Below are 24722 nucleotides of genomic sequence, written 5' to 3' on the forward strand. Positions count from 1 at the left end.
TCCATTCGCATACTGAAGGACATCTTGGTTGCTTCCAAATTTTGACAATTATGAAGAAAGCTACTATAAACATTCATGTTCAGGTTTTTTTGCGAACTTACATTTTCAACTCACTTAAAAATTGTAATTGTGAAAAGTATTTTTGATGGAGAGGAAAGGTATAGGTTTTGAAGTTAGAAAGACTTGATTTGAATCCTAACCTTCATTTTATTCATCCAATAAATTTTTCTTGGTAGTCTATTATCTCTACAGTGCTGGGTGTTTGAAATGCATAAAATGCTACTCTGCCTGTCAACTGTGTGCCTTGTCTATATTAAAGAGCCTTATTATACCTCTGATTCCTTATCTGAAAGATGCCTACCTCCTCAGCTATTTGCAGTTTTCTATTGTGTTTTGAGAATCAGATGAGCTATCATGGACAGGACTTTGTATATTTCTTGGCGATAAATGCTCAGTTGCTACATTACATCCCATTGAGAAAGAGGTGATCAAACTTAATAGTTTATTTTCTTTCTAGTCCTTCTGATCTATAGGTTTTTTAATGTTAAATATGGAAATTTTATTTAATACTAAATATGGAAAACATTTTAATACTTTTCAAACAATATTCCTAACTTAACCACAATTTAAAATGAAATAAGAACATGTCATCATTTTGATGAGTATTGGACTTGAGTTGAGAATTAATTTTGAGCTCTGGCTCCACTGCATACTGGCTTGGTGATGTTTGTTTAGTCTCTTGGCTTTGCAGGCCGAACAGTGTCCTATCAGTCAAAGGAAGCATCATAATATCTGTTCACTGCACACATTTATTTGCTTATCATACAGGGCTTTTGTGAGACTCAAATGCAAAAATGTACAAGGTACATAAAAGAGTATTGCAAACTATAAGCACCATAAAATGTCCATTATTATTACTATTATTGTTCTAGTGTATTTTTTACTTTTAATTTGGCTAACCCCTTACTAAATCAAGCTGTAGGGTTTTTCTTTTTTTCACTACATATCTATTGCGGCCTGAATTTTCTGGAATCCAATAGTCTACTAATGCTGGAGTGTCAATATAGTTATATTCTAATTTCAATCATGTGTTAGGATCTTCTGAGAAGCAGATATTATACCAGAATGGATTAACATGCCAGGATTGTATTAGGGGAAACATCAATGTGAGAAAACAATGAGGGAGGAGCTAATGGGCTGGAAGAAATGTCAGATGGCATTATAAATCTTTTCAAAGGAAAAGAGGGACTTCCCTGGCGGTCCAATGTTTAAGACTCTGCTCTTCCACTGCAGGGGGCGCGGGTTCGATCCCTGGTCAAGGGACTAAGATCCTGCATATTGCATGGTGCAGCCCCCCCAAAAAAATGGTCAAAGGAAAAGAGAAAGGGATGGAAGGTTGGATGGACACGTCCTAGACTGTCCTGCAGCCTAAAGAAGGTTTGGCAGGGAGTCCTTGAGCCATAGCCAGCCCTCAGGGAAGAACCTTGTCTGCCTTAGTATCCCTGCTGTGCTCAGTCCTGAGCTGGGAACAACTCCTGGAAAGTGTGGCCTCAAAACAAACTTGGTGATGGATTAGAGTGCAGCAGTTGGGGTCCTTGGTAAGTTATATTCCCAGCATTTGGGGGGCCTGTGAGGTACATTTTAATGTCCATCACGCTTCACAAACATTTTTTCGCTTGAATAATAAAGAGAAAGCTTTATTTAGTTGATGCTTATATAAGAATATGAAGATGTGAAACAGGCAGGTGAGATATGATGCAAACCTTAACAAGCACAGAAAACCAACTGAATGCAGAAGAGCCATTTTCCTACTGTAAGAACTTGTTCTCCCTTTCTAGATGGTTTTTTTGTTGTTGTTGCTTTTTGGTTTTTATTTTTTGCCACTTTGTCCATGATGGCTAGTCTTCCAGAAGTTCTGCAGATTATTAAACCATTTCCTAAATCAGAGCAAAGATATGGCACATTTTAAAGTTACGATGGGCCTCTGGGGCTGTAAGAAAAAGTGTTCAGCAAGTTAAAATCTTTTGGAGTAAAGGAGAGTTTCAAAGCTAGAGGCATATTCAGGTCCAGATTTTAAAAGATCTTTAAAAGCATTCCTCCATTCTGACATCCTTAGAAATGATAAAACTACCTTTCAATACAGCTTCCTATATTTCTTATTCTTACTCATTGCCTTCCTAAATTATCTTGTTCTCCTTCCCACTTTTCCTCCCACTCATCAATTTAAAATAATGACTGCCAGGGAAAGTGGCATATATGAAAAGTTAATATTAATAGATGACAGTATTGTCTAAGTTCATGCATTTCAGAGCAACACCATTGAGTTCCCACTGTGGACAAGCTACAATGGGTACCGGTTTCTATGCTTACCTGGTCCTCGAGACAACACAGAATCTCTTAAGGCTGGAAGATTATTTCATTTTCATATAAGACATTATTCTGTTTCCTGTTATGCAACTATTTGTTTTACTTTTAAATTTTTTAAAGAAAATTTTATCTTTCCTGTGTTCTTAATCTCTTTCAAAAATTATATTGGACAAATGTTTCTATTTCTCCTTCCCCCTCAGAACTAGAAAACTAGATTTCATAGTAAGCTGAGTTTAGTTCTTAATAAAGGGAAAATGCCATAGAAAGCCATCATTTTCTTCCTATGACCTTAACTTATATTACAACCCCTGTGGGGAGATGTCAATTAAAAGCCCGGAATTTCACAAATCTAAGTCTTGGAAATCAGCCAGCAATCTGCACCAAATATGTGGGAAAACCTACTAAATAGCTTTTTAACCTTTATTACTTACTGTGTTTTATTGTACAAATCTATATCCTCAGGAGACATAGGCAATGCTAATTGGGATTCATGTGAAGAAAAGAGCAAAAAGCTATTTCAACCCATGTAAACATTTTTTGGTACCTAGTTAAATACTTAACGGGGAATATTCCGGAAGCAGGCATACTGGACAAGATCACTCAACCAATTCAGAAGCAAGAGTTTACTACTCTGCTCATTGAGGAGCCCTGACAATTTGCTATCCCCGGTAATTCACTACCTCAATTATAAGATAAAATTCTCTAATGCTGTTGATTACTTTAAATGCTAAAGCAATACAATTAGCACAAGCTGTTATTAACAGAAGCTCTCTGTGAAAACAATGATGATCTTATTGGCTAAAAATCTTTGTGGTATATTTTTTCTAAGGCATTTTGAGGAATATCAAAGCTATTAGGAATTTGTTGTTTGGGGGTTGGGGAGTGTTTTCAAGGACAGCTTTGATTATCTCAAATCAAGAGGTCTTTTCGTTGTCATGGCATCAAATTATTTGCAGAAAACAAATTTAATAATGTCACAATAACTATGAACTCTTTCTGAAGACAGGCCCCAGTCTAAATTCCAAAAAGTTTCCATCAGTTCAGATGATGCAGTTAAAAGTCATTTGTGAAGCGTTGTGCCTGCTTTCCTGTTGATAGTGTTTTCATGAATACAGTACAGCTATTGTCTTTGCTAAAATAATTAAATCATATTCACAATTTCAGTACAACTTCTGTGGCAAAATGCAGAGGAAAATGTAATTTTTCACCATTCAAATAGAACTGATACTCTTAATTAAACCTGGAGCATAAATGTATTCATCTTTCCTTTGCATTATTTTAACCTGGGGGAGTATTCAAATATGGGTTTCTTCTACCTACCTCTTTAGTTAAGCTGGTTCCAAATGATCCAGGTTCCTCAGATCTGGATAGAGACAATGCAAGAACTAATCAAGAAATTGAATTGGGGGAGAGAAACAAAAGGAAAATAATATTATACTGATTCTTTTCATTGTATCAATTGTCTGAGTGGACTCTCCTTAAAGACACAGCATCAAGTCCTAGATAATTAGGAGAGAAGCATGATAGTAGAAAATAGTCAACTTTATGCACTTCAACTTACATAAATTATTAATACATAAATGTTTTTAATTTTTATAATGAGTAAACTGTAGAATATAAAGGAAAATATGTTTAAACATTCTCTTGTTTAGTCTCCTTCACTATGAAAATCTATTTTAAAATAAAATGTAGAATATTGTTCTTTTCATATACAAATTTGAAATTTCTGGTTCAGTGTAGTCTCCCTGCCCCGCCCCCTGCCGCCCACACACACAGAGCATGAAGTGTTTTTATTTGAGTTTATCCCTAAGAAAGGACCAGTGTCTTGGCTTGTTGACAGAGACCCCATAGCCCAGTCAAAAACTCATCACTGAGGAATGAGGACTTGGTGACACAGAGCTCCCCTGTGGGACAAATTTTTGGAAATCCCAGTCTCATCCTCAAAACAAAGAATGTGAGGGGCGTTGCCAAAGAAACCCTAAATCCTGATGCTTTTAGTGACATTTCAAATGTAAATCTAGGTCAGTGCACTATTTTGCATTTATGTTATATTCCATTAAAAATATTTTTAAAGCAAAAATAGCTTTTTGGCAGGGAACAATGTTAAGGTATTGATTTTTAATCTCCACAGTGCCCCCCATCCCCACCATCCTGGATTCCCTAGAATTTCAAAGAATAGTATATGGTTTTCTGGAATGTTAAATGCAGACTAAAGGATATGGGCTGTGAGAATATGATCAGATAGAGTTCCTTTCAGTGTACTGCAGTGGGACTTTATTTTACGCATTATTATTGAGCACCTGCAACCTTCATGGTGCTGCAGTGAATTTCAAAATGAGCGAAATGTAGGCTTTTCCTTCAAATAGGTTGCAACATAGTGGATAAATTAAACTGATAATTTCCCTCGTTTGGGAAAGAAATTAAACTTTAAAATACATGAATAAATATATATGTCTAGAATTTAAGCTCCATGAGAGCAGGGTTTTTTCCTTTTATCGATTTGGATAGCCCACCCTAGAACAGCACTTGGCACAAAGTGGGCACTCAGTAGCCAATGAATGAATGATAAAAAATTATAAATACTGAAATATATACAGAAAAAAGGAAACAATGTATTTGGCTCTCATTTCTTTTCAGTGGGTTCGTGTAGAGCATTGTGTGGATACACACTCTAGTTTATATTTTTGTATTAATGAACATTTAGGTTCCTCCAGTTTTTTAGTATTCAAAATACTGCCATTATCTTTATATACAGTCGTGCACTTGTGCAGAAACTTATTGTAGGATAGAGTCTCAGTGGTAGAATTACTGGATCAAAGGATATTAGCATTTTAAAATTTGATAGATACCATCAAATTGTACTTCCACAACTTCTCTTCAATTTAGAATGAAACTTAAACATTTTATTTTTTAATTCAAGGTTACCTTTGACAACCTGATGAAAGCTTTGAATTCTCTTTCTTTAAAAACAGATGTTTCAGTGTACCACAATATGGGAGTTTTTAAAATAACTTAGAGGGTTCATAGATGCCCTAATGTCCATTCATGGATCCTAAGTTAAGAAATTCTAACAAGCACAGTAAAATCTGTACATTTGCTGATTTAAAATTCACGAGGTGTGTTAGTTTCTGCTTTACAATGGTGTTTTTTTTTTTTTTTTTTAAAGACCACTTATTTATTGATCTTAAATATTTACAACTCATGGGTTAAAATATCCATTTATTACCAATGGGCTATTTTTTGGGATTTTTGTTAGGAAGGGGTTTCACCTGTTATCTTTACCACTTTTATTTCTGAGGGAAGAGAATTCCAGGTTATCTTTCTAACTCTATATTCTGCTTTCTAGTTGTTTTAAACCAGTCACCTGGCTATTTTAGTAAATCTCAACGACAGCCTCATTAACAGGCTAGAAATAGTTTCCCATCTCTGAAAAGAAGGTCCCACTGACTTAGCCACTGCCACATATCAGCTCCTAAACAACCTATTGTGCAAAGCATATTCAATACATATAATGACACTTTTGAGTGACCGTAAATGTACACTGATAGCATTCCGATGGAAAACCAGAAGTGGAATTTCTTCAAGAAACATAATAACACACCATTGTAAAGCAATTATACTTCAATAAAGATGTTTAAAAAATAAATAAATAAAGTAAAATAAAATAAAATTCACGAGGCATTTCTCAAAAAATAAAAATAAGTGTCCACAAATTAAATCATTTCTGTTACTTTTAAATCATTTCTAAATAAAGTTTTTGCTTATAATTTAAAAGTGACCCCAAATTGAATCCAATGCTAGTGTTGATGATGAAAGTAAAGAAAAAGTAAAAAGGTGTTACAGTTTATTGCATTTTATTAGGAAAATTTTATGTGCATTTATGAATTTGGGAAAACTGGCAGTCTTAGGACATGTTCCTTATGAATATCAGAGATCTAATCTGTAGAAATTACTATAATAAAAAATGGAAAACTACCAATGGCATTTTTCACAGAACTAGAACAAAAAAAATCACAATTTATATGGAAACACAAAAGACCCCGAATAGCCACAGCAATCTTGAGAAAGAAAAATGGAGCTGGAGGAATCAGGCTCCCGGACTTCAGACTATACTACAAAGCTAAAGTAATCAAGACAGTATGGGACTGGCACAAAGACAGAAATAGAGATCAGTGAAACGGAATAGAAAGCCCAGAGATAAACCCATGCACATATGGTCACCTTATTTTTGATAAAGGTAGCAAGAATATACAACAGAAAAAAACACAGCCTCTTCAATAAGTGGTGCTGGGAAAACTGGACAGGTACATGTAAAAGTATGAAATTAGAACACTCCCTAACACCATACACAAAAATAAACTCAAAATGGATCAAAGACCTAAATGTAAGGCCAGACACTATCAAACTCTTAGAGGAAAACATAGGCAGAACACTCTATGACATACATCACAGCAAGATCCTTTTTGACCCAGCTCCTAGAGAAATGGAAATAAAAACACAAATAAACAAATGGGACCTAATGAAACTTAAAAGCTTTTGCACAGCAAAGGAAACCATAAACAAGGCGAAAAAACAAACCTCAGAATGTGAGAAAATATTTGCAAATGAAGCAACTGAGAAGGATTAATCTCCAAAATTTACAAGCAGCTCAATATCAAAAAAACAAACAACGCAATCCAAAAATGGGCAGAAGACCTAAATAGGCATTTCTCCAAAGAAGATATACAGATTGCCAACAAACACATGAAAGAATGCTCAACATCACGAATCATTAGAGAAATGAAAATCAAAACTACAGTGGGGTATCACCTCACACCAGTCAGAACGGCCATCATCAAAAAATCTACAAACAATAAATGCTGGAGAGGGTGTGGAGAAAAGGGAACCCTCTTGCACTGTTGGTGGGAATGTAAATTGATACAGCCACTATGGAGAACAGTATGGAGGTTCCTTGAAAAACTAAAAATGGAACTACCATACGACCCAGCCATCCCACTACCGGGCATATACCCTGAGGAAACCATAATTCAAAAAGAGTCATGTACCACAATGTTCATTGCAGCTCTATTTACAATAGCCCTGACATGGAAACAACCTAAGTGTCCATCTGCAGATGAATGGATAAAGAAGATGTGGCACATATATACAATGGAATATTACTCAGCCATAAAAAGAAACGAAATTGAGTTATTTGTAGTGAAGTGGATGGACCTAGAGTCTGTCATACAGAGTGAAGTAAGTCAGAAAGAGGAAAACAAATACCATATACTAACATATATATATGGAATTTTTTAAGAAATGGTTCTAAAGGAACTAGGGGCAGGACAGGAATAAAGACGCAGACGTAGAGATGGACTTGAGGACATGGGGAGGGGGAAGGGTAAGCTGGGACGAAGTGAGAGAGTGGCATTGATATATAGACACTACCAATTGTAAAATAGATAGCTAGTGGGAAGCAGCCACATAGCACAGAGAGATCACCTCGGTGGGTGCTTTGTGACCACCTAGAGGGGTGGGATAGGGAGGGTGGGAGGGAGACGCAAGAGGGAGCAGATATGGGGATATATGTATATGTATAGCTAATTCACTTTGTTATAAAGCAGAAACTAACACACCATTGTAAAGCAATTATACTCCAATAAAGATGTTAAAAACAAAAAATGGAGTTTGCCATAAGAGAGAAAACCAAGTATCATTCAGTGCCTCTGCCTGGTTGGTCCCTGGCTATGACAGACTGGTGAAGTAGTTCTCATCTTCCCATTTATAGAAATTCAGTTCAGATCAGATGAAATTTCCTCCAAGAATCCTAAACCAATACCCTCAAGCTTTTTGCTGGGATTCCCTTCTCTGCTTTGCCATACCACTTTCTCTACCTAATAAGCAGCTCATACAAATTGCATCATGTTCCTTCAGGAGTAGGCCTCAGTATCTTATTTATATATTTCCCCCACAAAGAACATCTAGCACTCTGCCTATAATAGGTGTTCAGTAAATACTTGATGCATGTTTGAATGTATAAATAGATGATTTTTGAGATAGGCCTTGAAGGATATGTAGGAATTCAGGCAGAGCAGATGGTCCCAAGGAACAATGATAAAAAATGAAGCAGAGATGGGGTAAAGCCTAAACTAATTGAGAAGAATTGTAACTTATCCAGCCTCATAGATCATTCTATGCTTAGAGTATAATGCGGCATGTGGAAAATTGAGAAGATAATTTTCAGCACAGCAAATACTGGTACTGTATTTTTTAAATTGTATTGTTTTTATAGATCTCCCTTCTATGGCATAATATGGATTATTACATTGACCTATACATCACTAAAAAGATAAATATTTTGAGCACTTCCAAGTAACATGCAAAACTTGGAAGTAATATAAAGAACACATATATTAAAACATATTCCTGAGTACTAGCAATAATAATTTGGTAAGATGTTTTTTTCCATCGAAATGTTATTCCACAGTGGAATAACATTTATCTAAAAGATATAATATAATGCATTTATAAAATTATAGGAACTGATGAGAGAAAGAGAAAAGAAGAATTACTCTTTTTCTTATATGTAGGCATTACACAATTATACCTACATTATAATATATGACACTTGTGAAAGGCAAGGTAGAAAGTAAAGTTTGAACAAATGTATTCCTACCTCTGATTCAGCAAAAACCCGACTTGGCCCCCAAGTACCCAAGTTTATGAAGAGAAATTGAAAATGAAAAAGGGGGTAGAATAACTGTTTTCTGTATTTCTCAAAATGACATTAGATTCCCTCAGATGTCTTCTCCCACCTGCCATGCATTCCAAGTTACTTGGGAATTATAGGCCCTTGTACCACACACACACACACAAACAAATCTTACTTGTTATATATTACACGACCTTGACAAAAATTTTAAACTTGTTTCATATAATAAATTTATGGGAGGAATTATGAGATAAGATAACTTTGTGTCATTGAATTATAAAATCAGGTTTGGAAGACTCTTTAAAGGCATCAGCTTTATTCTCTATCAGTAGAACTATGATATTTTATCATATCAAATAAAATATACATGATATGTACACTTTAGAAAGCATATATAGTAGGTATAATTTGTGCTTGATTATAGTACCTGAAGTAGATTTGCTAAAACAGTATATTTTTTGTAATTTCTTGGATTGGATTGGATCCCAATATTTCAAAGTTAGAAATCAATCCTCCTATTATAGTTTAATATAATATGTTTCTGTGAGGAAAACAAATTTGATAATAACCAATGTTACTATGTGACATTGCTTCCTCCATCCCTTCATTCATATTCAGTGATTATTTAGTCCTACACTAAGATTCTATTTTACAACAATGATCCCTTTATTGGAAACCACGGTTTTATTAAATGAGTGAAGGTCTAAATCAGTAGTTCTCAACTAGATGGAATTTCAGGGGGCAGTTTTGCCTCCCAGGGGACATTTGTCATGTCTGAGGATTTTCTTGTTGTCATAATGAGGAGAAGGTGCTACTGGCATCCAATGGGCAGAGACAGGGATATTGCCAAATGTACATAGGACAGCCCCCCACAATCAAGATTTATTCAGCCCAAAATGTCAATAGTAATGAGACTGAGAAACACTACATGTTTTACATGTTTTAATTAGAGTTGTACATATCTTAATTCATTAATAGAGCAAATAGGGACACTAGCATGTTTATCTGTCAAAATCAGTCAAATAAATATGAAAGTAATTTCTAAGGATAACTCTCATTTTTACCCACTTCCTCCCCAACAATTCATTTGCACAAATATATCTCTAAAATTTCTGTAGAACTGGAATTTAGTTTTTATGTTGTAACCTCTGAGCCAATTATAATGTGATTAACCCTTCTATGGCACCTAACAGGGATAGAGAGCTAAAAAAAAAAAAAGCTTTTAAGGATGATGATGCTTTTAAAGTATCAGTGCAATAAAAAATAATTAACCATGCTAAATTACAGCATGTAAAATAGACTCTGATGAATTCTGGTCCTATATTATTCTATATTTTTTGCTGTACTTCTGCTTGAAATGTGGTAGCAGATTCTGATGTTTAAGTGACCTCAACTCAAATGTCTAGTTGTCAGCAATGCAAAGAGAATGATTACCCTGACCTTGATAGTCCTTAAGAATTACTTTATACAGAAAAAGAAATTCTCATCAATATTGCCAAAATTATTACAGTTTTATTATTTTAATTAGAAATATAAAGTGTTCACCTAACTTCAAAAGGCTGCCAGTCTGTTTCAGTGCCTCTTTAAATTATTTGCTATATAAAATGCATAACTATAATTATCTTGTACTTTATGATCACTTGCCTGAGAATTCTACGTGTGAGAATTATTTGGTCAAGAGATTTTTCTTATGCTATGCTTATCTCATTTTATTCCCACTGAATTCTCCTATGTAGCCTTTCTAGGTTCTATTGTTCTTTATCTTTAGCTAATAATTCTTCATAAGAATCATTAAATTATTACACGCCGCTTCTCAAATATAACACGTAATTTTTTAAAAAAATTATTTATTTATTTTTGGCTGTGTTAGGTCTTCGTTTCTGTGCGAGGGCTTTCTCTAGTTGCGGGAAGCGGGGTCCACTCTTCATTGCGGTGCGCGAGCCTCTCACCATCGCGGCCTCTCTTGTTGCGGAGCACAGGCTCCAGACGCGCAGGCTCAGTAATTGTGGCTCACGGGCCCAGTTGCTCCGCGACATGTGGGATCTTCCCAGACCAGGGCTCGAACCCGTGTCCCCTGAATTGGCAGGCAGATTCTCAACCACTGCGCCACCAGGGAAGCCCAACATGTATTTTTTTAAACATCTTTATTGGAGTATAGTTGCTTTACAGTGTTGTTAGTTTCTGCTCTATAACGAAGTGAATCAGCTATATGTATACATATATACCCATGTCCCCTCCCTCTTGCATCTTCCTCCCACCCTCCCTATCCCACCCCTCTAGGTGGTCACAAAGCACCCACCGAGGTGATCTCTCTGTGCTATGTGGCTGCTTCCCACTAGCTATCTATTTTACAGGGGACGGGGAAGGGGAAGGTGGGACAAAGTGAGAGAGTAGCATTGACATATATACACTACCAAACGTATTTATGTTTTACTTTATGTCAGGACATTTTGATAGCAACAGTGATAATAATAATTCATAACACTATGTTAAAATTTTAAAACACATTTAATACGAAAGGTGATTTATTTAGCCCAGGTTAAAGTATCTTATGACATATGCATATACACATAGACATAACATGTATAGCACAGAAATTCACACCCTTGTGCACACACACATTTCCTTCTATATTTTATATTTTGCCTCTTCGAGGAAGGACATCATAGGCATTCTATATTTGCAATTGTATCCAATAATCTCTATGCTACAAAACCATGAATAATTTAACCAACTGATATTACAGGGAGATAATTGCAGGGGAATTCTAGTAAGCTAAATTTAATTCAGACTTGGCAATTCAAAGATAAAAATCTCTTGCTTCTATGAAAAGTATAAACAGAATTATTTGTGTTGACAGGTGCTTTGGGTCTCCCTGGCACTTCATCTCAAAGACTGAGACGTCTCTAGAAATCAGGATGCTAATTCATCACCAAATCACAGTAGTCTTCGTAGCTACTTTATCCCTAGGGGGTTAGAGATATTAGCCCTCCCACATGTGTAAGCCTTAGTCTTTCTATCAGATGAACCTGGAACCCTTATACTCTTACCCGAAGAGGAAAGTTGATGATTATAACAAACTTGAAAATTATTTCTAAAATCATCATGACTGTGGCTCCTAATGCCACAAGTGATAATGCAAATGATTATCATGCATTCTGCCCTCAGTCTGTGGACCAGGGCTTCTATCTGTAACTATTGCCCTTTTACCTACTGCCCTCATTCTTGTCAGATCTATTTCCCTTACATTTGCTGTGCTCTTAAGAGTCCTGTCCTGGCTAATTTTGGATATCGAGCTGTCACTGCAAGACTCAATCCATGAATTTGCAAATACTTTTAAAAACAACTCTTTGCTTTGTGGTCATCACAAGTAAGGAAAAAGTCACTTCTTAGTGTCATTTGCAGATCACATAGCACAAACAATCCTTAATTTCTCTTGAAAGGGAAGGGAGAAATGTTCTATCCTGTAGTTTAATACATAAACTCATAAGAATGTTGGCTTTGTGTTTGTTTCTCTTCAAGTAAGAGAGTGCCATCCAAGCCCAAATCCATGTTCCTTACACATCGAAGACAGTATATGACAGCCTTTGCAGTATTTGGTAAGAAAAAGAATTCTCAAAGTTCCAGTGTTGTCAACTCCTCCCTGGTTTTTAAAGATGTTAATTTGATAACCAAAATGGAACGTATGGAACAAGATTCAAATGAAAAATCATCTTATTAGATGCCCAGTAAATGCCAGACATTGTCCCTGGGATACAGTGATTAAAAATATATGGTCCTAAATTTTTAGAAATGCACAACCTTCCAAGACTGAACCAGGAAGAATTGGAAAATATGAACAGACCAATCACAAGCACTGAAATTGAAACTGTGATTAAAAATCTTCCAACAAACAAAAGCCCAGGACCAGATGGCTTCACAGGCAAATTCTGTCAAACATTTAGAGAAGAACTAACACCTATCCTTCTCAAACTCTTCCTAAATATAGCAGAGGGAGGAACACTCCCAAACTCATTCTACGAGGCCACCATCACCCTGATGCCAAAACCAGACAAAGATGTCACAAATAAAGAAAACCACAGGCCAATATCACTGATGAACATAGATGCACAAATCCTCAACAAAATACTAGCAAACAGAATCCAACAGCACATTAAAAGGATCATACACCATGATCAAGTGGGGTTTATCCCAGGAATGCAAGGATTCTTCAATATATGCAAATCAATCAATGTGATACACCATATTAACAAATTGAAGGAGAAAAAACATATGATCATCTCAATCGATGCAGAGAAAGCTTTCAACAAAATTCAACACCCATTTATGATAAAAACCCTGCAGAAAGTAGGCATAGAGGGAACTTTACTCAACATAATAAAGGGCATATATGACAAACCCACAGCCAACATCATCCTAAATGGTGAAAAACTAAAACCATTTCCACTAAGATCAGGAACAAGACAAGGTTGCCCACTCTCACCACTATTATTCAGCATAGTTTTGGAAGTTTAGCTACAGCAATCAGAGAAGAAAAAGAAATAAAAGGAATCCAAATCGGAAAAGAAGTAAAACTGTCACTGTTTGCAGATGACTTGATACTATACATAGAGAATCCTAAAGATGCTACTAGAAAACTACTAGAGCTAATCAATGAATTTGGTAAAGTAGCAGGATACAAAATTAATGCACAGAAATCTCTTGCATTCCTATACACTAATGATGAAAAATCTGAAAGAGAAATTATGGAAACACTCCCATTTACCATTGCAACAAAAAGAATAAAATACCTAGGAATAAACCTACCTAAGGAGACAAAAGACCTGTATGCAGAAAATTTTAAGACACTGATGAAGGAAATTAAAGATGGTACAATTAGAAGGAGAGATATACCATGCTCTTGGATTGGAAGAATCAATATTGTGAAAATGACTCTACTACGCAAAACAATCTACAGATTCAATGCAATCCCTATTAAACTACCACTGGCATTTTTCACAGAACTAGAACAAAAAATTTCACAATTTGTATGGAAACACAAAAGACCCCGAATAGCCAAAGCAATCTTGAGAAAGAAAAGCAGAGCTGGAGGAATCAGGCTCCCTGACTTCAGACTATACTACAAAGCTAAAGTAATCAAGACAGTATGGGACTGGCACAAAAACAGAAAGATAGATCAATGGAACAGGATAGATATCCCAGAGATAAACCCATGCACATATGGTCACCTTATCTTTGATAAAGGGGACAAGAATATACAGAGGAGAAAAGACAGCCTCTTCAATAAGTGGTGCTGGGAAAACTGGACAGGTACATGTAAAAGTATGAAATTAGAACACTCCCTAACACCATACACAAAAATAAACTCAAAATGGATCAAAGACCTAAATGTAAGGCCAGACACTATCAAACTCTTAGAGGAAAACATAGGCAGAACACTCTATGACATACATCACAGCAAGATCCTTTTTGACCCAGCTCCTAGAGAAATGGAAATAAAAACACAAATAAACAAATGGGACCTAATGAAACTTAAAAGCTTTTGCACAGCAAAGGAAACCATAAACAAGGCGAAAAAACAAACCTCAGAATGTGAGAAAATATTTGCAAATGAAGCAACTGAGAAGGATTAATCTCCAAAATTTACAAGCAGCTCAATATCAAAAAAACAAACAACGCAATCCAAAACTGGGCAGAAGACCTAAATAGGCATTTCTCCAAAGAAGATATACAGATTGCCAACAAACACATGAAAGAATGCTCAACATCACTAATCATTAGAGAAATGAAAATCAAAACTACAGTGAGGTATCACCTCACACCAGTCAGAACGGCCATCATCAAAAAATCTACAAACAATAAATGCTGGAGAGGGTGTGGAGAAAAGGGAACCCTCTTGCACTGTTGGTGGGAATGTAAATTGATACAGCCACTATGGAGAACAGTATGGAGGTTCCTTGAAAAACTAAAAATGGAACTACCATACGACCCAGCCATCCCACTACCGGGCATATACCCTGAGGAAACCATAATTCAAAAAGAGTCATGTACCACAATGTTCATTGCAGCTCTATTTACAATAGCCCTGACATGGAAACAACCTAAGTGTCCATCTACAGATGAATGGATAAAGAAGATGTGGCACATATATACAATGGAATATTACTCAGCCATAAGAAGAAACAAAATTGAGTTATTTGTAGTGAAGTGGATGGACCTAGAGTCTGTCATACAGAGTGAAGTAAGTCAGAAAGAGAAAAACAAATACCGTATGCTAACACATATATATGGAATCTAAGAAAAAAAAAATGGTCATGAAGAACCTAGGGGCAAGACGGGAATAAAGACACAGACCTACTAGAGAATGGACTTGAGGATATGGAGAGGGGGAAGGGTAAGCTGTGACAAAGTGAGAGAGTGGCATGGACATGTATACACTACCAAACGTAAAATAGATAGCTAGTGGGAAGCAGCCACATAGCACAGAGAGATCACCTCGGTGGGTGCTTTGTGACCACCTAGAGTGGTGGGATAGGGAGGGTGGGAGGGAGGGAGACGCTAGAGGGAAAAGATATGGGAACATATGTATATTTATAACTGATTCACTTTGTTATAAAGCAGAAGCTAACACACCATTGTAAAGCAATTATACTCCAATAAAGATGTTAAAAAAAAAAAAAAATATATATATATATGGTCCTCTTCCTGCTGTGATTGTGCTTTCATCATGCTAATACATTATGTACTTGAAATTCATACAGCTTTAAAATCAATTATAAAAATTATAAAATTTTTAAATTTTTAAATCAATTATAAAATATAGAATTATAAAATTTGGTGTATATTAAAGTTCTATAGAGAAGAGGAAAGAAAAATGGTCTGTACGAAAGAGCAAAGCATTAAATTTTTTGGAAAAGGAATTTGTTTCCCTGTACCTAGCAAGGGATTCACCTCATTGGTACCTAAGCTGTGTAAACTGTTTTCACTCCTTGACCAACCATGGGAGCACTGGCAGTTGTCGAAAGAAGGTGTGTTTTTATAATTATAGGAGATAATTAGAGGTGCGTGTCTTGCCATAATTTAAGGAAGAGATTCACATTATCTTAGAGTCATTACATATTCAAGTGTCTTGCTATATATTGATGAAAAAACCAAAATATTAAAGCACAAAATGGTTTCCATGGTTTGGCAAACCTGCATGAACAGATTCTAAAATACATGATACAAGTTCCATATTTAATATCCAATGTAGAAAACAAGTACTCTACTGTGAAATAAAGCAATTTCTTAACTGTCATCACTTTGCCTGTCTGCCACCACATATCTAAATCCTAACAATTTTTTATTTTAACAAGGCTGAAGAGACCTTATAGTCTTATGCTCTTCAATGATTTATAGTAAAAAGGAAGTATGGTTGACACTAAACAATTAAAAATTTGGAAAATTGTCATTTTTTTTTAACATCTTTATTGGAGTATAATTGCTTTACAATGGTGTGTTAGTTTCTGCTTTATAACAAAGTGAATCAGTTATACATATACACCTATCCCCATATCTCTTCCCTCTTGCGTCTCCCTCCCTCCCACCCGGTAATTTTTCATTATAAAACAGAATGTAATAAAAATTTTAGTAAAATTTTGTCTCTAATAGCAAGTTAAAAACACATTCTCATGGCTTATACTTTGTATTCTTTATTTTAACAATGTTAAAAATGCTGGAAAGTAGTTGTGCAGTATATTTACATGAAATTTGTGTTCTTTGTAATGCTTTTGTTCACTGGAGAAAATTGCTTTAAAGGAAAGTAGCTTCCTCAGTTGACAGAATTTTAAAATAGGAATTTTATTACCTTTTCTTTCTTTACTAAGGTTAATGATTTTTATCCCTATATGAAATTTTTATATGTTGTGATTGATGGGTAACAGAGAAAGATAGTATCCACCCTGTCTTGTTTCTTCAGAAAGTCATAAGATGGTCTTATTCATGTGTTGTAAATTGCCTTAGCTTTGCACTTTAGCACCACCTGGTGGACAAAATATCATTTCTTTTTCGTTTCAGTTTAAAATAAAGTTAGCCCTGTCACACTCTGTATCCAATTATGACATATCTTAATAGGTATTTAATTGCAAATGTATCTAACTTTAAAGATAGTTGTAAACAAAATAAGGTAAAAAGATCTGATATATTTCCTAAGTACTATACAATTGCCAAGTTAAATGCCTATGTTTCTTTAAACTTCATAAATATATACAGATTTGAATAGTATGTTACATACGTATGCAAAAATGTGGGTATTGTTGATAATTTAATTATTGAGCATCACATTCTTTTCAGTAAAGAATTAAATAAGACCAGGAAGTTTTCTGTACCTTAGTAGCAAACTATTGCTTAAATTAGATTGTCTACCCAAAAAGCAGTGTAATCACTTCATGAAGAAATCTCATACTACAAATACTTTTTTTTTTTGGCTGCCACGCAGTTTGCAGGTTCCTAGTTCCCCAACCATGGATTGAACCCGCGCCCTCAGTAGTGAAAGCGTGGAGTCCTAACCACTGGAGCGCCAGGGAATTCCTTACAAATTCTTTTCCTGTTAATATTTTATGTATAATTGAAATGAAAACTAGTATTTTAACCATTGCTACTGTAAAGCAGGCCATTTTCATGCTCATTTTGCCACTTATATTTAAGATTCAGTTGTGGTCTTATATGTATTAGTTCTTAGTTTTTAATAGTTTTTAAAATTTTTTGAATTTAAACTTAACAATATTTTCAAATGAAAAACACAAACATATTTAAAGCTAGTTTAGAGAATTTTAAGCATGATAATCTCTTTGTATAGTGCCACACTTCTATGAAATATAGTGAAGTTTTTTCTTATGAAATACAGTGAAGGTGAAAAGAAACCCTCAGATTCCACACTGTTCCTTTGGCATATACTACTTATCTATTCCTCGCTAAAACTGAGAGGTTTATAGATTTGAACTGTGTGACATTTGAAGGCTTAGTAGCTAAATAAGAGCTGTTGATATTTATAGGAAATATGTTCTAACTACATACTTTGTTGTATGTCATTTAAGATAAAATTATAATACATAACCTTCATTAAGACATGCATCTTGAACTGAAGTTATTTACTTTATTTCAAGAAAACATTTAAACTCTTCTCTCTCGTGTTCCTTTTTTTCTAAAGGTCTTGGATGGTATACTGTAAACTCAGCATATGGAGATACCATTGTCATGCCTTGCCGACTCAGTGTACCTCAGAATCTCATGTTTGGCAAATGGAAATATGTAAGTGTGACCTACCTTGGACTTGGTTAATTGCCTCTAGTTTTTGAAAGAAAATTCCTTCTGTGAGTAAATGTGACTTTCAAATTAACGTAATGGCAATATTCAGCTGTGGGTATAAATGTAAAAGGATGAAATTAATGAGTGGAATATGTCAAAAGAATAATTCCTAAGTCTTACATAACAAATGCTATTTTAAAATAAAGCCAATAAACAGGTAATTCTTAGCTCAAATTAGTCTGAAAGATTCACCCTGAAGTGTCTGAGGCAGAAGAAAAGGCAGAGTTCCAGGGTAAAATCAGTGGAGTATAGGACAGAGCTTAGTGGAAGATGGCAGCCTTTTTCTACACACTCATGTTTTGTTTGGTGTGGTTACTGCAAAGGCAAGATGCACCAGAAGCCAGAGCATTCAAATGTTCACTGAAAATTAGTCATCCGTATTAGAAGCCTGTTACTGGTACTTGGTCTTAGAACTCAGTCGAAGTGGTAGGTCCTTTTATGCTGATTTTATTCATTTTTTGCAGATAGCAAAATCATATTTTCTCAGGTATCAAGGTACCGATGGGTCTGGAAATGAAGGGTAGATATCCTGGTAGGTGATGTGGAAAGGCTAGGTAACTTTGATAAAATATCTCAATTTCATTACCAAGACGAACAAAAGGTGTCTGTGTGGCACAATTTCCCATTGCTAAATCACAGAGACTCACAATGGTTTGCAAGCTTAAAAAGAGGACATATGTTTCATTGAACACAACTGGCAAATTTTCCCTAGGTCCATGAAATGTTAAAAGGTATTTGAATAGGAAAAGGATTTGATGGTCCAATAATTTTTTTTGACTTTGGGCATAGATTTTTATTATGTATTATTCTTACACATGTAAAAAAAGCAGAATTAATTGGTTGATATATTCGTGAAAGCATCTTACACTTCTAAATTGCTTCAAATCCAATCACACTTCTATATTACTTTAATTCTTGTGATGATCCAATAATTTTTGAAAAGTTTTTTTACTGCAGTACTTCTCAGAGCCTTTCCTATATTAAGATACATGATGAATTGTCTGAGTTCATTCATTTCTTAAGTTTATTGAACCACACAACTTTTCCTCTCAGATATCTGCAAGAACAAATGTTCTGCAGAATAGAAATGTACATAAGTTGCACCCCAGGGGTAGTATAACACAATCTTTTAAAATATGGTTCTGAAGTCAGACTGACATGTTCTACCGTGCATTGGCTGTGGGATTCTGGATGAGTGAATTAATCCCCATTTTCTCATAGAAAAATATGAGATAATAATAATCTTCCTTACAATGTTGTGAAGGTTACATGAAGTAACTCATACCAGAATACTTACCTAGTACTTGGCACATGGTAATTGCACGAAGAGTGTAAGCTGTTATGGGTGTGGGGCTACTAAGCTCTAAACGCACTGTGTGAAGGGCAGGTGAAGACAAAAGAAGGAGGTGAGGCAGCATAGCACTTCCCTGATCCCTCCTCCTGTTATCCAGCTCACACTGGGTAATTTTTAACTATTTCTGGCTCCCTATAAAAATGGAAATATGAAGTTAAGGCCTATGAGGACAAAGTCTATTAGCACCCCTAAAATTCTAAGGGTCTGGGAGACTACCACCTAATTCACCATCGAGTCAAACTTAATGCTAAAATAAATGGCATACAGTGGTGAAAAACTTCTGTGATTATAGACATTTCTGATGCCGAGGAAATAATTTTCACCTAAATGGAACTGGCACAATGGCAGTGAAAACAAATAATAATGGCAATTTTCAAATTGTTAATGAAACAAAAACCTTCAGCAATAAACTGATGAGATACATTTGAAGTACCATACGCTCTAAAAGTAGTCCTGATTCGCAGACATACCATACAACCTCTAATTTAATGTAATCTGAAAGACAAAGAGCAGATTTGCAAAGAGTGAAAGGGAGCAAACACAGAGGAAAGATGAATTCGTTTCTCTCTTACTGCACGGTAATCTCCCTGTGAATGGAGATCATAGCTCCCTGTGCACCCCGCCCTACCTCACTCCCACCACCTCTTCACCAACATCTGCCTCTGTGCCTGGTACAGAAGAGGCATCTAACGGCTGTCGAGAATGATATAGTGTAGTTATAAAGGAGCCAGGCTGTGGAGCTCCAGTCTTGGCCCTGCTGAGATACACTGGCTGGGGCAATGGACCAGTTATTTAACCAATCTCTGTCTCCATTGTCTAAAAATGAAGCCAATATTATGTGTAATTTACAGGGTTGTTATGAATATTAAATCCATTAATGCATGGAAAGCCCAAAGAAAGTACCCTGGCATACAGTTAAGTGCTCGAAATTTAATAACTATTATTTCTTGCATAAGTGAACAAATATATTATAGAAATTTAAGATACTGGTCTAACTGGTCTAACATATTTTTCTTAATGAAGAAATGATTTAGTACAAGGATTTGCATTGTAAACCTGTGGCAAAATTAAAAGATTTAAGGAGAATATTACTGATGTATTCAGATATTCAACCAGCTAAGCCTTTTGGACTCCAAGATTAGCTTAGTAATTGTCTTAGTCAGCTTGGGCTGTTATAACAAAAGACCACAGACTGGATAGTTTAAACAACAGACATTTATTTCTCACAGTTCTGGAGGCTGGGCAGTCCAAAATCAAGGTGCCAGCCGATTCACCTCTTGCGGAGGGCCCTCTTCCTGATTTGCTGACAGCTGCCACTTGCTATGTGCTCACAAAACCTCTTCTTTGTGTTCTCATTGAGAGAGAGAGCTCTCGCGTTTCTTCCTCTTCTTATAAGGGCACTAATCCCATCATGAGGGTACCATCCCCATGACCTCATCTAAACTTCAACACCTCTCAGGGGCCCACCTCCACTAATCCCACACTGGAGGTTAGGGCTTAGGCATATAAATTTAGTCCATAACATTAGTAAATATTAATAATTTTTAAAATGTTACTCCTCATAACACCTTGAAATTTGTCACGCATTTTTGAATGTTTTATCATATTTTATTTTCTCAAAGGCCTTGTGAGGTAAGTAGAAGAGGGATTGGCCCTTATTTTAGATTATTGTTAGTAGGTAAGAGAATGTTTGTGGGAGCAGAGGAAGAAATGACTTATGTCTCAGTGCTCTTGGCATAATTGTATATGCCAGATTTTATATGAAAACCCTTCGAGCTAAGTTTTAAGATTCAGATAGCAAAACTATGGGTTTTAGTGATTAATCTAATTCTATTGCTTAATGGACATGATCATTTCACAAGGGCAAATACTGTTCTTCCATGAAGACTCATTAAGCTATGTTATGTGTAAAGGTCAACTGTGTCAGTCTGGCTGAAACTGAAAAGTGTGGACACATAAAGTATGTGGATTAAAGTAATGAACATGCTAAAGATAATTGCCCAGGATTTCTAAATGAGTGTTTGCAGCACAAGTGTATGCTTACTCTGATAGTTAGCTGAAAATTCTTTTGTAACATAACACGTATATGTTTGTTTTCATCTATTTTTTTTCTTTTACATTAGACATAATGCCAACCCTTGTCATTTTCAAAACAGTTACTAATTCTGTCCTCCAGATGCAAGAAAAGCTTGGATTCCTAAAGCTCTGTCCTTTCATTTTTGTATATTTAAATTGATACCTGTAAAAGAACTTACAGCTTCTCTTCTTATGAAGAGTAATTTTCTATAACCAAAGATTTATATGAGGCACATATCTAAAATTATTCTTCTTGGACCAAACTACAAATTTTGGTGGAATAGTACGGCCAAGAAAATTTTGTTATTCTGGCTGTAATCCTGAAACATCTAAAAATGCCTGTTTTTTAAAAATGTATTGTTATTTCAATTTTTAGGAAAAGCCTGATGGCTCCCCAGTATTTATTGCCTTCAGGTCCTCTACAAAGAAAAGTGTGCAGTACGACGATGTACCAGAATACAAAGACAGACTGAACCTCTCAGAAAACTACACTCTCTCTATCAGTAATGCAAAGATCAGTGATGAAAAGAGATTTGTGTGCATGCTCGTAACTGAGGACAACGTGTTTGAGGCACCTACAGTAGTCAAGGTGTTCAGTAAGTAGTCTGCAGTGTAAAGCTAAGTGGGATTGATGGCTGGTACTAGAAAATGTTCTTTAGAAAGACGACTGAACTCTCTGTAGTGTCTCCACAGTAGCCATCTATGTAAGAGGACTTCTAGAGATCTTCATTCTGCTCATGCATGCTGTCAGTGAGGAAAACAAAAAACCTGAAATGCAAATAGGAGCTTTGCAATGAGGAACTAAAAGAATATTCTGTTGTTTTGTTGGGTAAAATTTCCTGTGATATGAAATAGTGCTAAATGAAAACTGGCATGTGATCCTTTACTTTCACGGACGTACAAATAAATGTTCTGTGATACATATTGATACATAGATATATAATACATGCACATATTCATGCATATCATGCTTACATATATATGAATTAGGCTAAACCATATAAAAGTTGCCATTTGATATTGTAAAAACAATAAAATACTGGGCTTCCCTGGTGGCGCAGTGGTTGGGAATCTGCCTGCCAATGCAGGGGACACGGGTTCAAGCCCTGGTCTGGGAAGATCCCACATGCCGCGGAGCAACTAGGCCCGTGAGCCACAACTACTGAGCCTGCGCGTCTGGAGCCTGTGCTCCGCAACAAGAGAGGCCGCGATAGTGAAAGGCCCGCGCACCGCGATGAAGAGTGGCCCCCACTTGCCGCAACTGGAGAAAGCCCTCGCACAGAAACGAAGACCCAACTCTGCCATAAATAAATAAATAAATAAATAAAATTTAAAAAATAAAATAAAATACAAACAAGAGACCTAAGTTTTCTATATATGTATATACATGTGTGTGTATATGTGTGTGTATACACACACACATTTTGACCTTTAATGCTTAATGCTTGTTGATTTACTTCTTGAGACTGTTCAAGCGGTTTAGAAAATTGCCCTAAAATAAAGAAGTTCACCACACTCTAAATGTGTACATGGAATCCACCAAGGGGAAAAAGTAGAGGAGGGTTGGAACAAGAAAATGTTGTAGAAGAAACTTGTAATAATTACTGGAGGTCACTTTGCCTCATGATAATATATAGTTAATGTGCGTGTACAAATAGCTACGCAAATGAGTGACTTGAGAAGTTCTAATTAAAACTCTTTATCTTTTAATATTCTAATAAAATATCCCACCTTCATTACATCCTAATATCTTAGAAATTACAGGGAGAAAAATAGGTCTCGAAAGTTTCAGAATGCTAGTCTTTTTTAATTAGGGAAGAAGGTCTCACTTTTCAGTTTTTTCCTCTGCTTTCTGATAACTTGACAGCACCTAGAAATTATTAAAATAAACAAGGAAGAAAGAAACCCAGAGGGCCTTGCTACTACAGCAATTAACCGTGGATTTTTCCTGTTTCTCTTGTAATGCCTATACAACTAAGTAGGACTGTCCCTTAAGCATTTATATGGACTTCAGTGCTCCTATGGACTCATGACAAGGATTCAGTGCTTATACTATCAAGGAGACCTTTGTTCTCCCGAAGAACCTTGTAAAAGCATAGTACACGTTTCAGTTGATTACCTTTCAGCTTAGAAGGTACTTTCCAGAAACCATCCACTCAACTCAATCATTTTATGGATCAAACCAAGTACCAAGCGTTTCCCAGTTATGCCCCCTTCCATGAAACACCCCGAAAAATCTCCATCCTGTATTTGCCAAAGTCCCATGTATTTTTTCTTTCTTGTCTTTTATTTCACTTTGATGTTATTAGGAAGATGGATGGTGTGCTGCTAAAAACACTTTTTCTAAAGTGAGCAACCAAAATCTTTTAATTAGGCCATGAGGTCGTAAATATAAGTACACAAGAATGTACTGCAGTAGGTACAGAGATTAAGTCACAGCATTCTAAAGTTATGTGTATTGATTTGTCATTGTCATGTTTCTTTGTTATTATGTTAAAATTACCAAATATCAAGACAGTCTACAAGAAAGTTGAGAAAATTCAGGTTGTTCCATTTCGAAGAAACATTGGTGACAATTTTCAGAATATAATTTTTTAAATGCCAAAAAAGTTCATTTGGCCTAATTTGATAAAATTTGTAAGCTGTTTCGGAATACAGAGGATTTCTATGGTTATAAAAACACACTCACACCCTGCATACCATCAGCTCCCCCTACCCCCTTCTCTTTTGAATGTTGTTGAAAACAAAGTGATTCTCAGAAACAGAATTTGCATTCCAGGCTCTGGGCCAGAGAGAATTTAAATAGACAAGTTACACACTTTTGAAAATGGGGTTTTATACTAGAAACTGTGGGACCCTCCAAGTCCAATTAAATAAACAGCACAGCTC

The 24722-nt window shown here is 35.7% G+C and overlaps 1 protein-coding gene across 2 annotated transcripts in view; it reads left to right on the plus strand.

Annotated features, from left to right (window-relative positions):
- The window catches only part of ALCAM (activated leukocyte cell adhesion molecule), a 205741-nt gene that overhangs the window by 128476 nt on the left and 52543 nt on the right, over nt 1-24722 (plus strand). For both annotated transcript variants that reach the window (XM_082393104.1, XM_082393103.1), the window contains exons 2-3: nt 18246-18346; nt 22210-22429. In XM_082393104.1, coding sequence (XP_082249230.1) covers nt 18246-18346; nt 22210-22429 — 321 coding nt within the window. The remainder of the gene's footprint in view (nt 1-18245; nt 18347-22209; nt 22430-24722) is intronic.

Source organism: Balaenoptera borealis (genome assembly GCF_965194805.1).
Source record: "Balaenoptera borealis genome assembly, chromosome: 5".
NCBI lineage: Eukaryota > Metazoa > Chordata > Mammalia > Artiodactyla > Balaenopteridae > Balaenoptera > Balaenoptera borealis.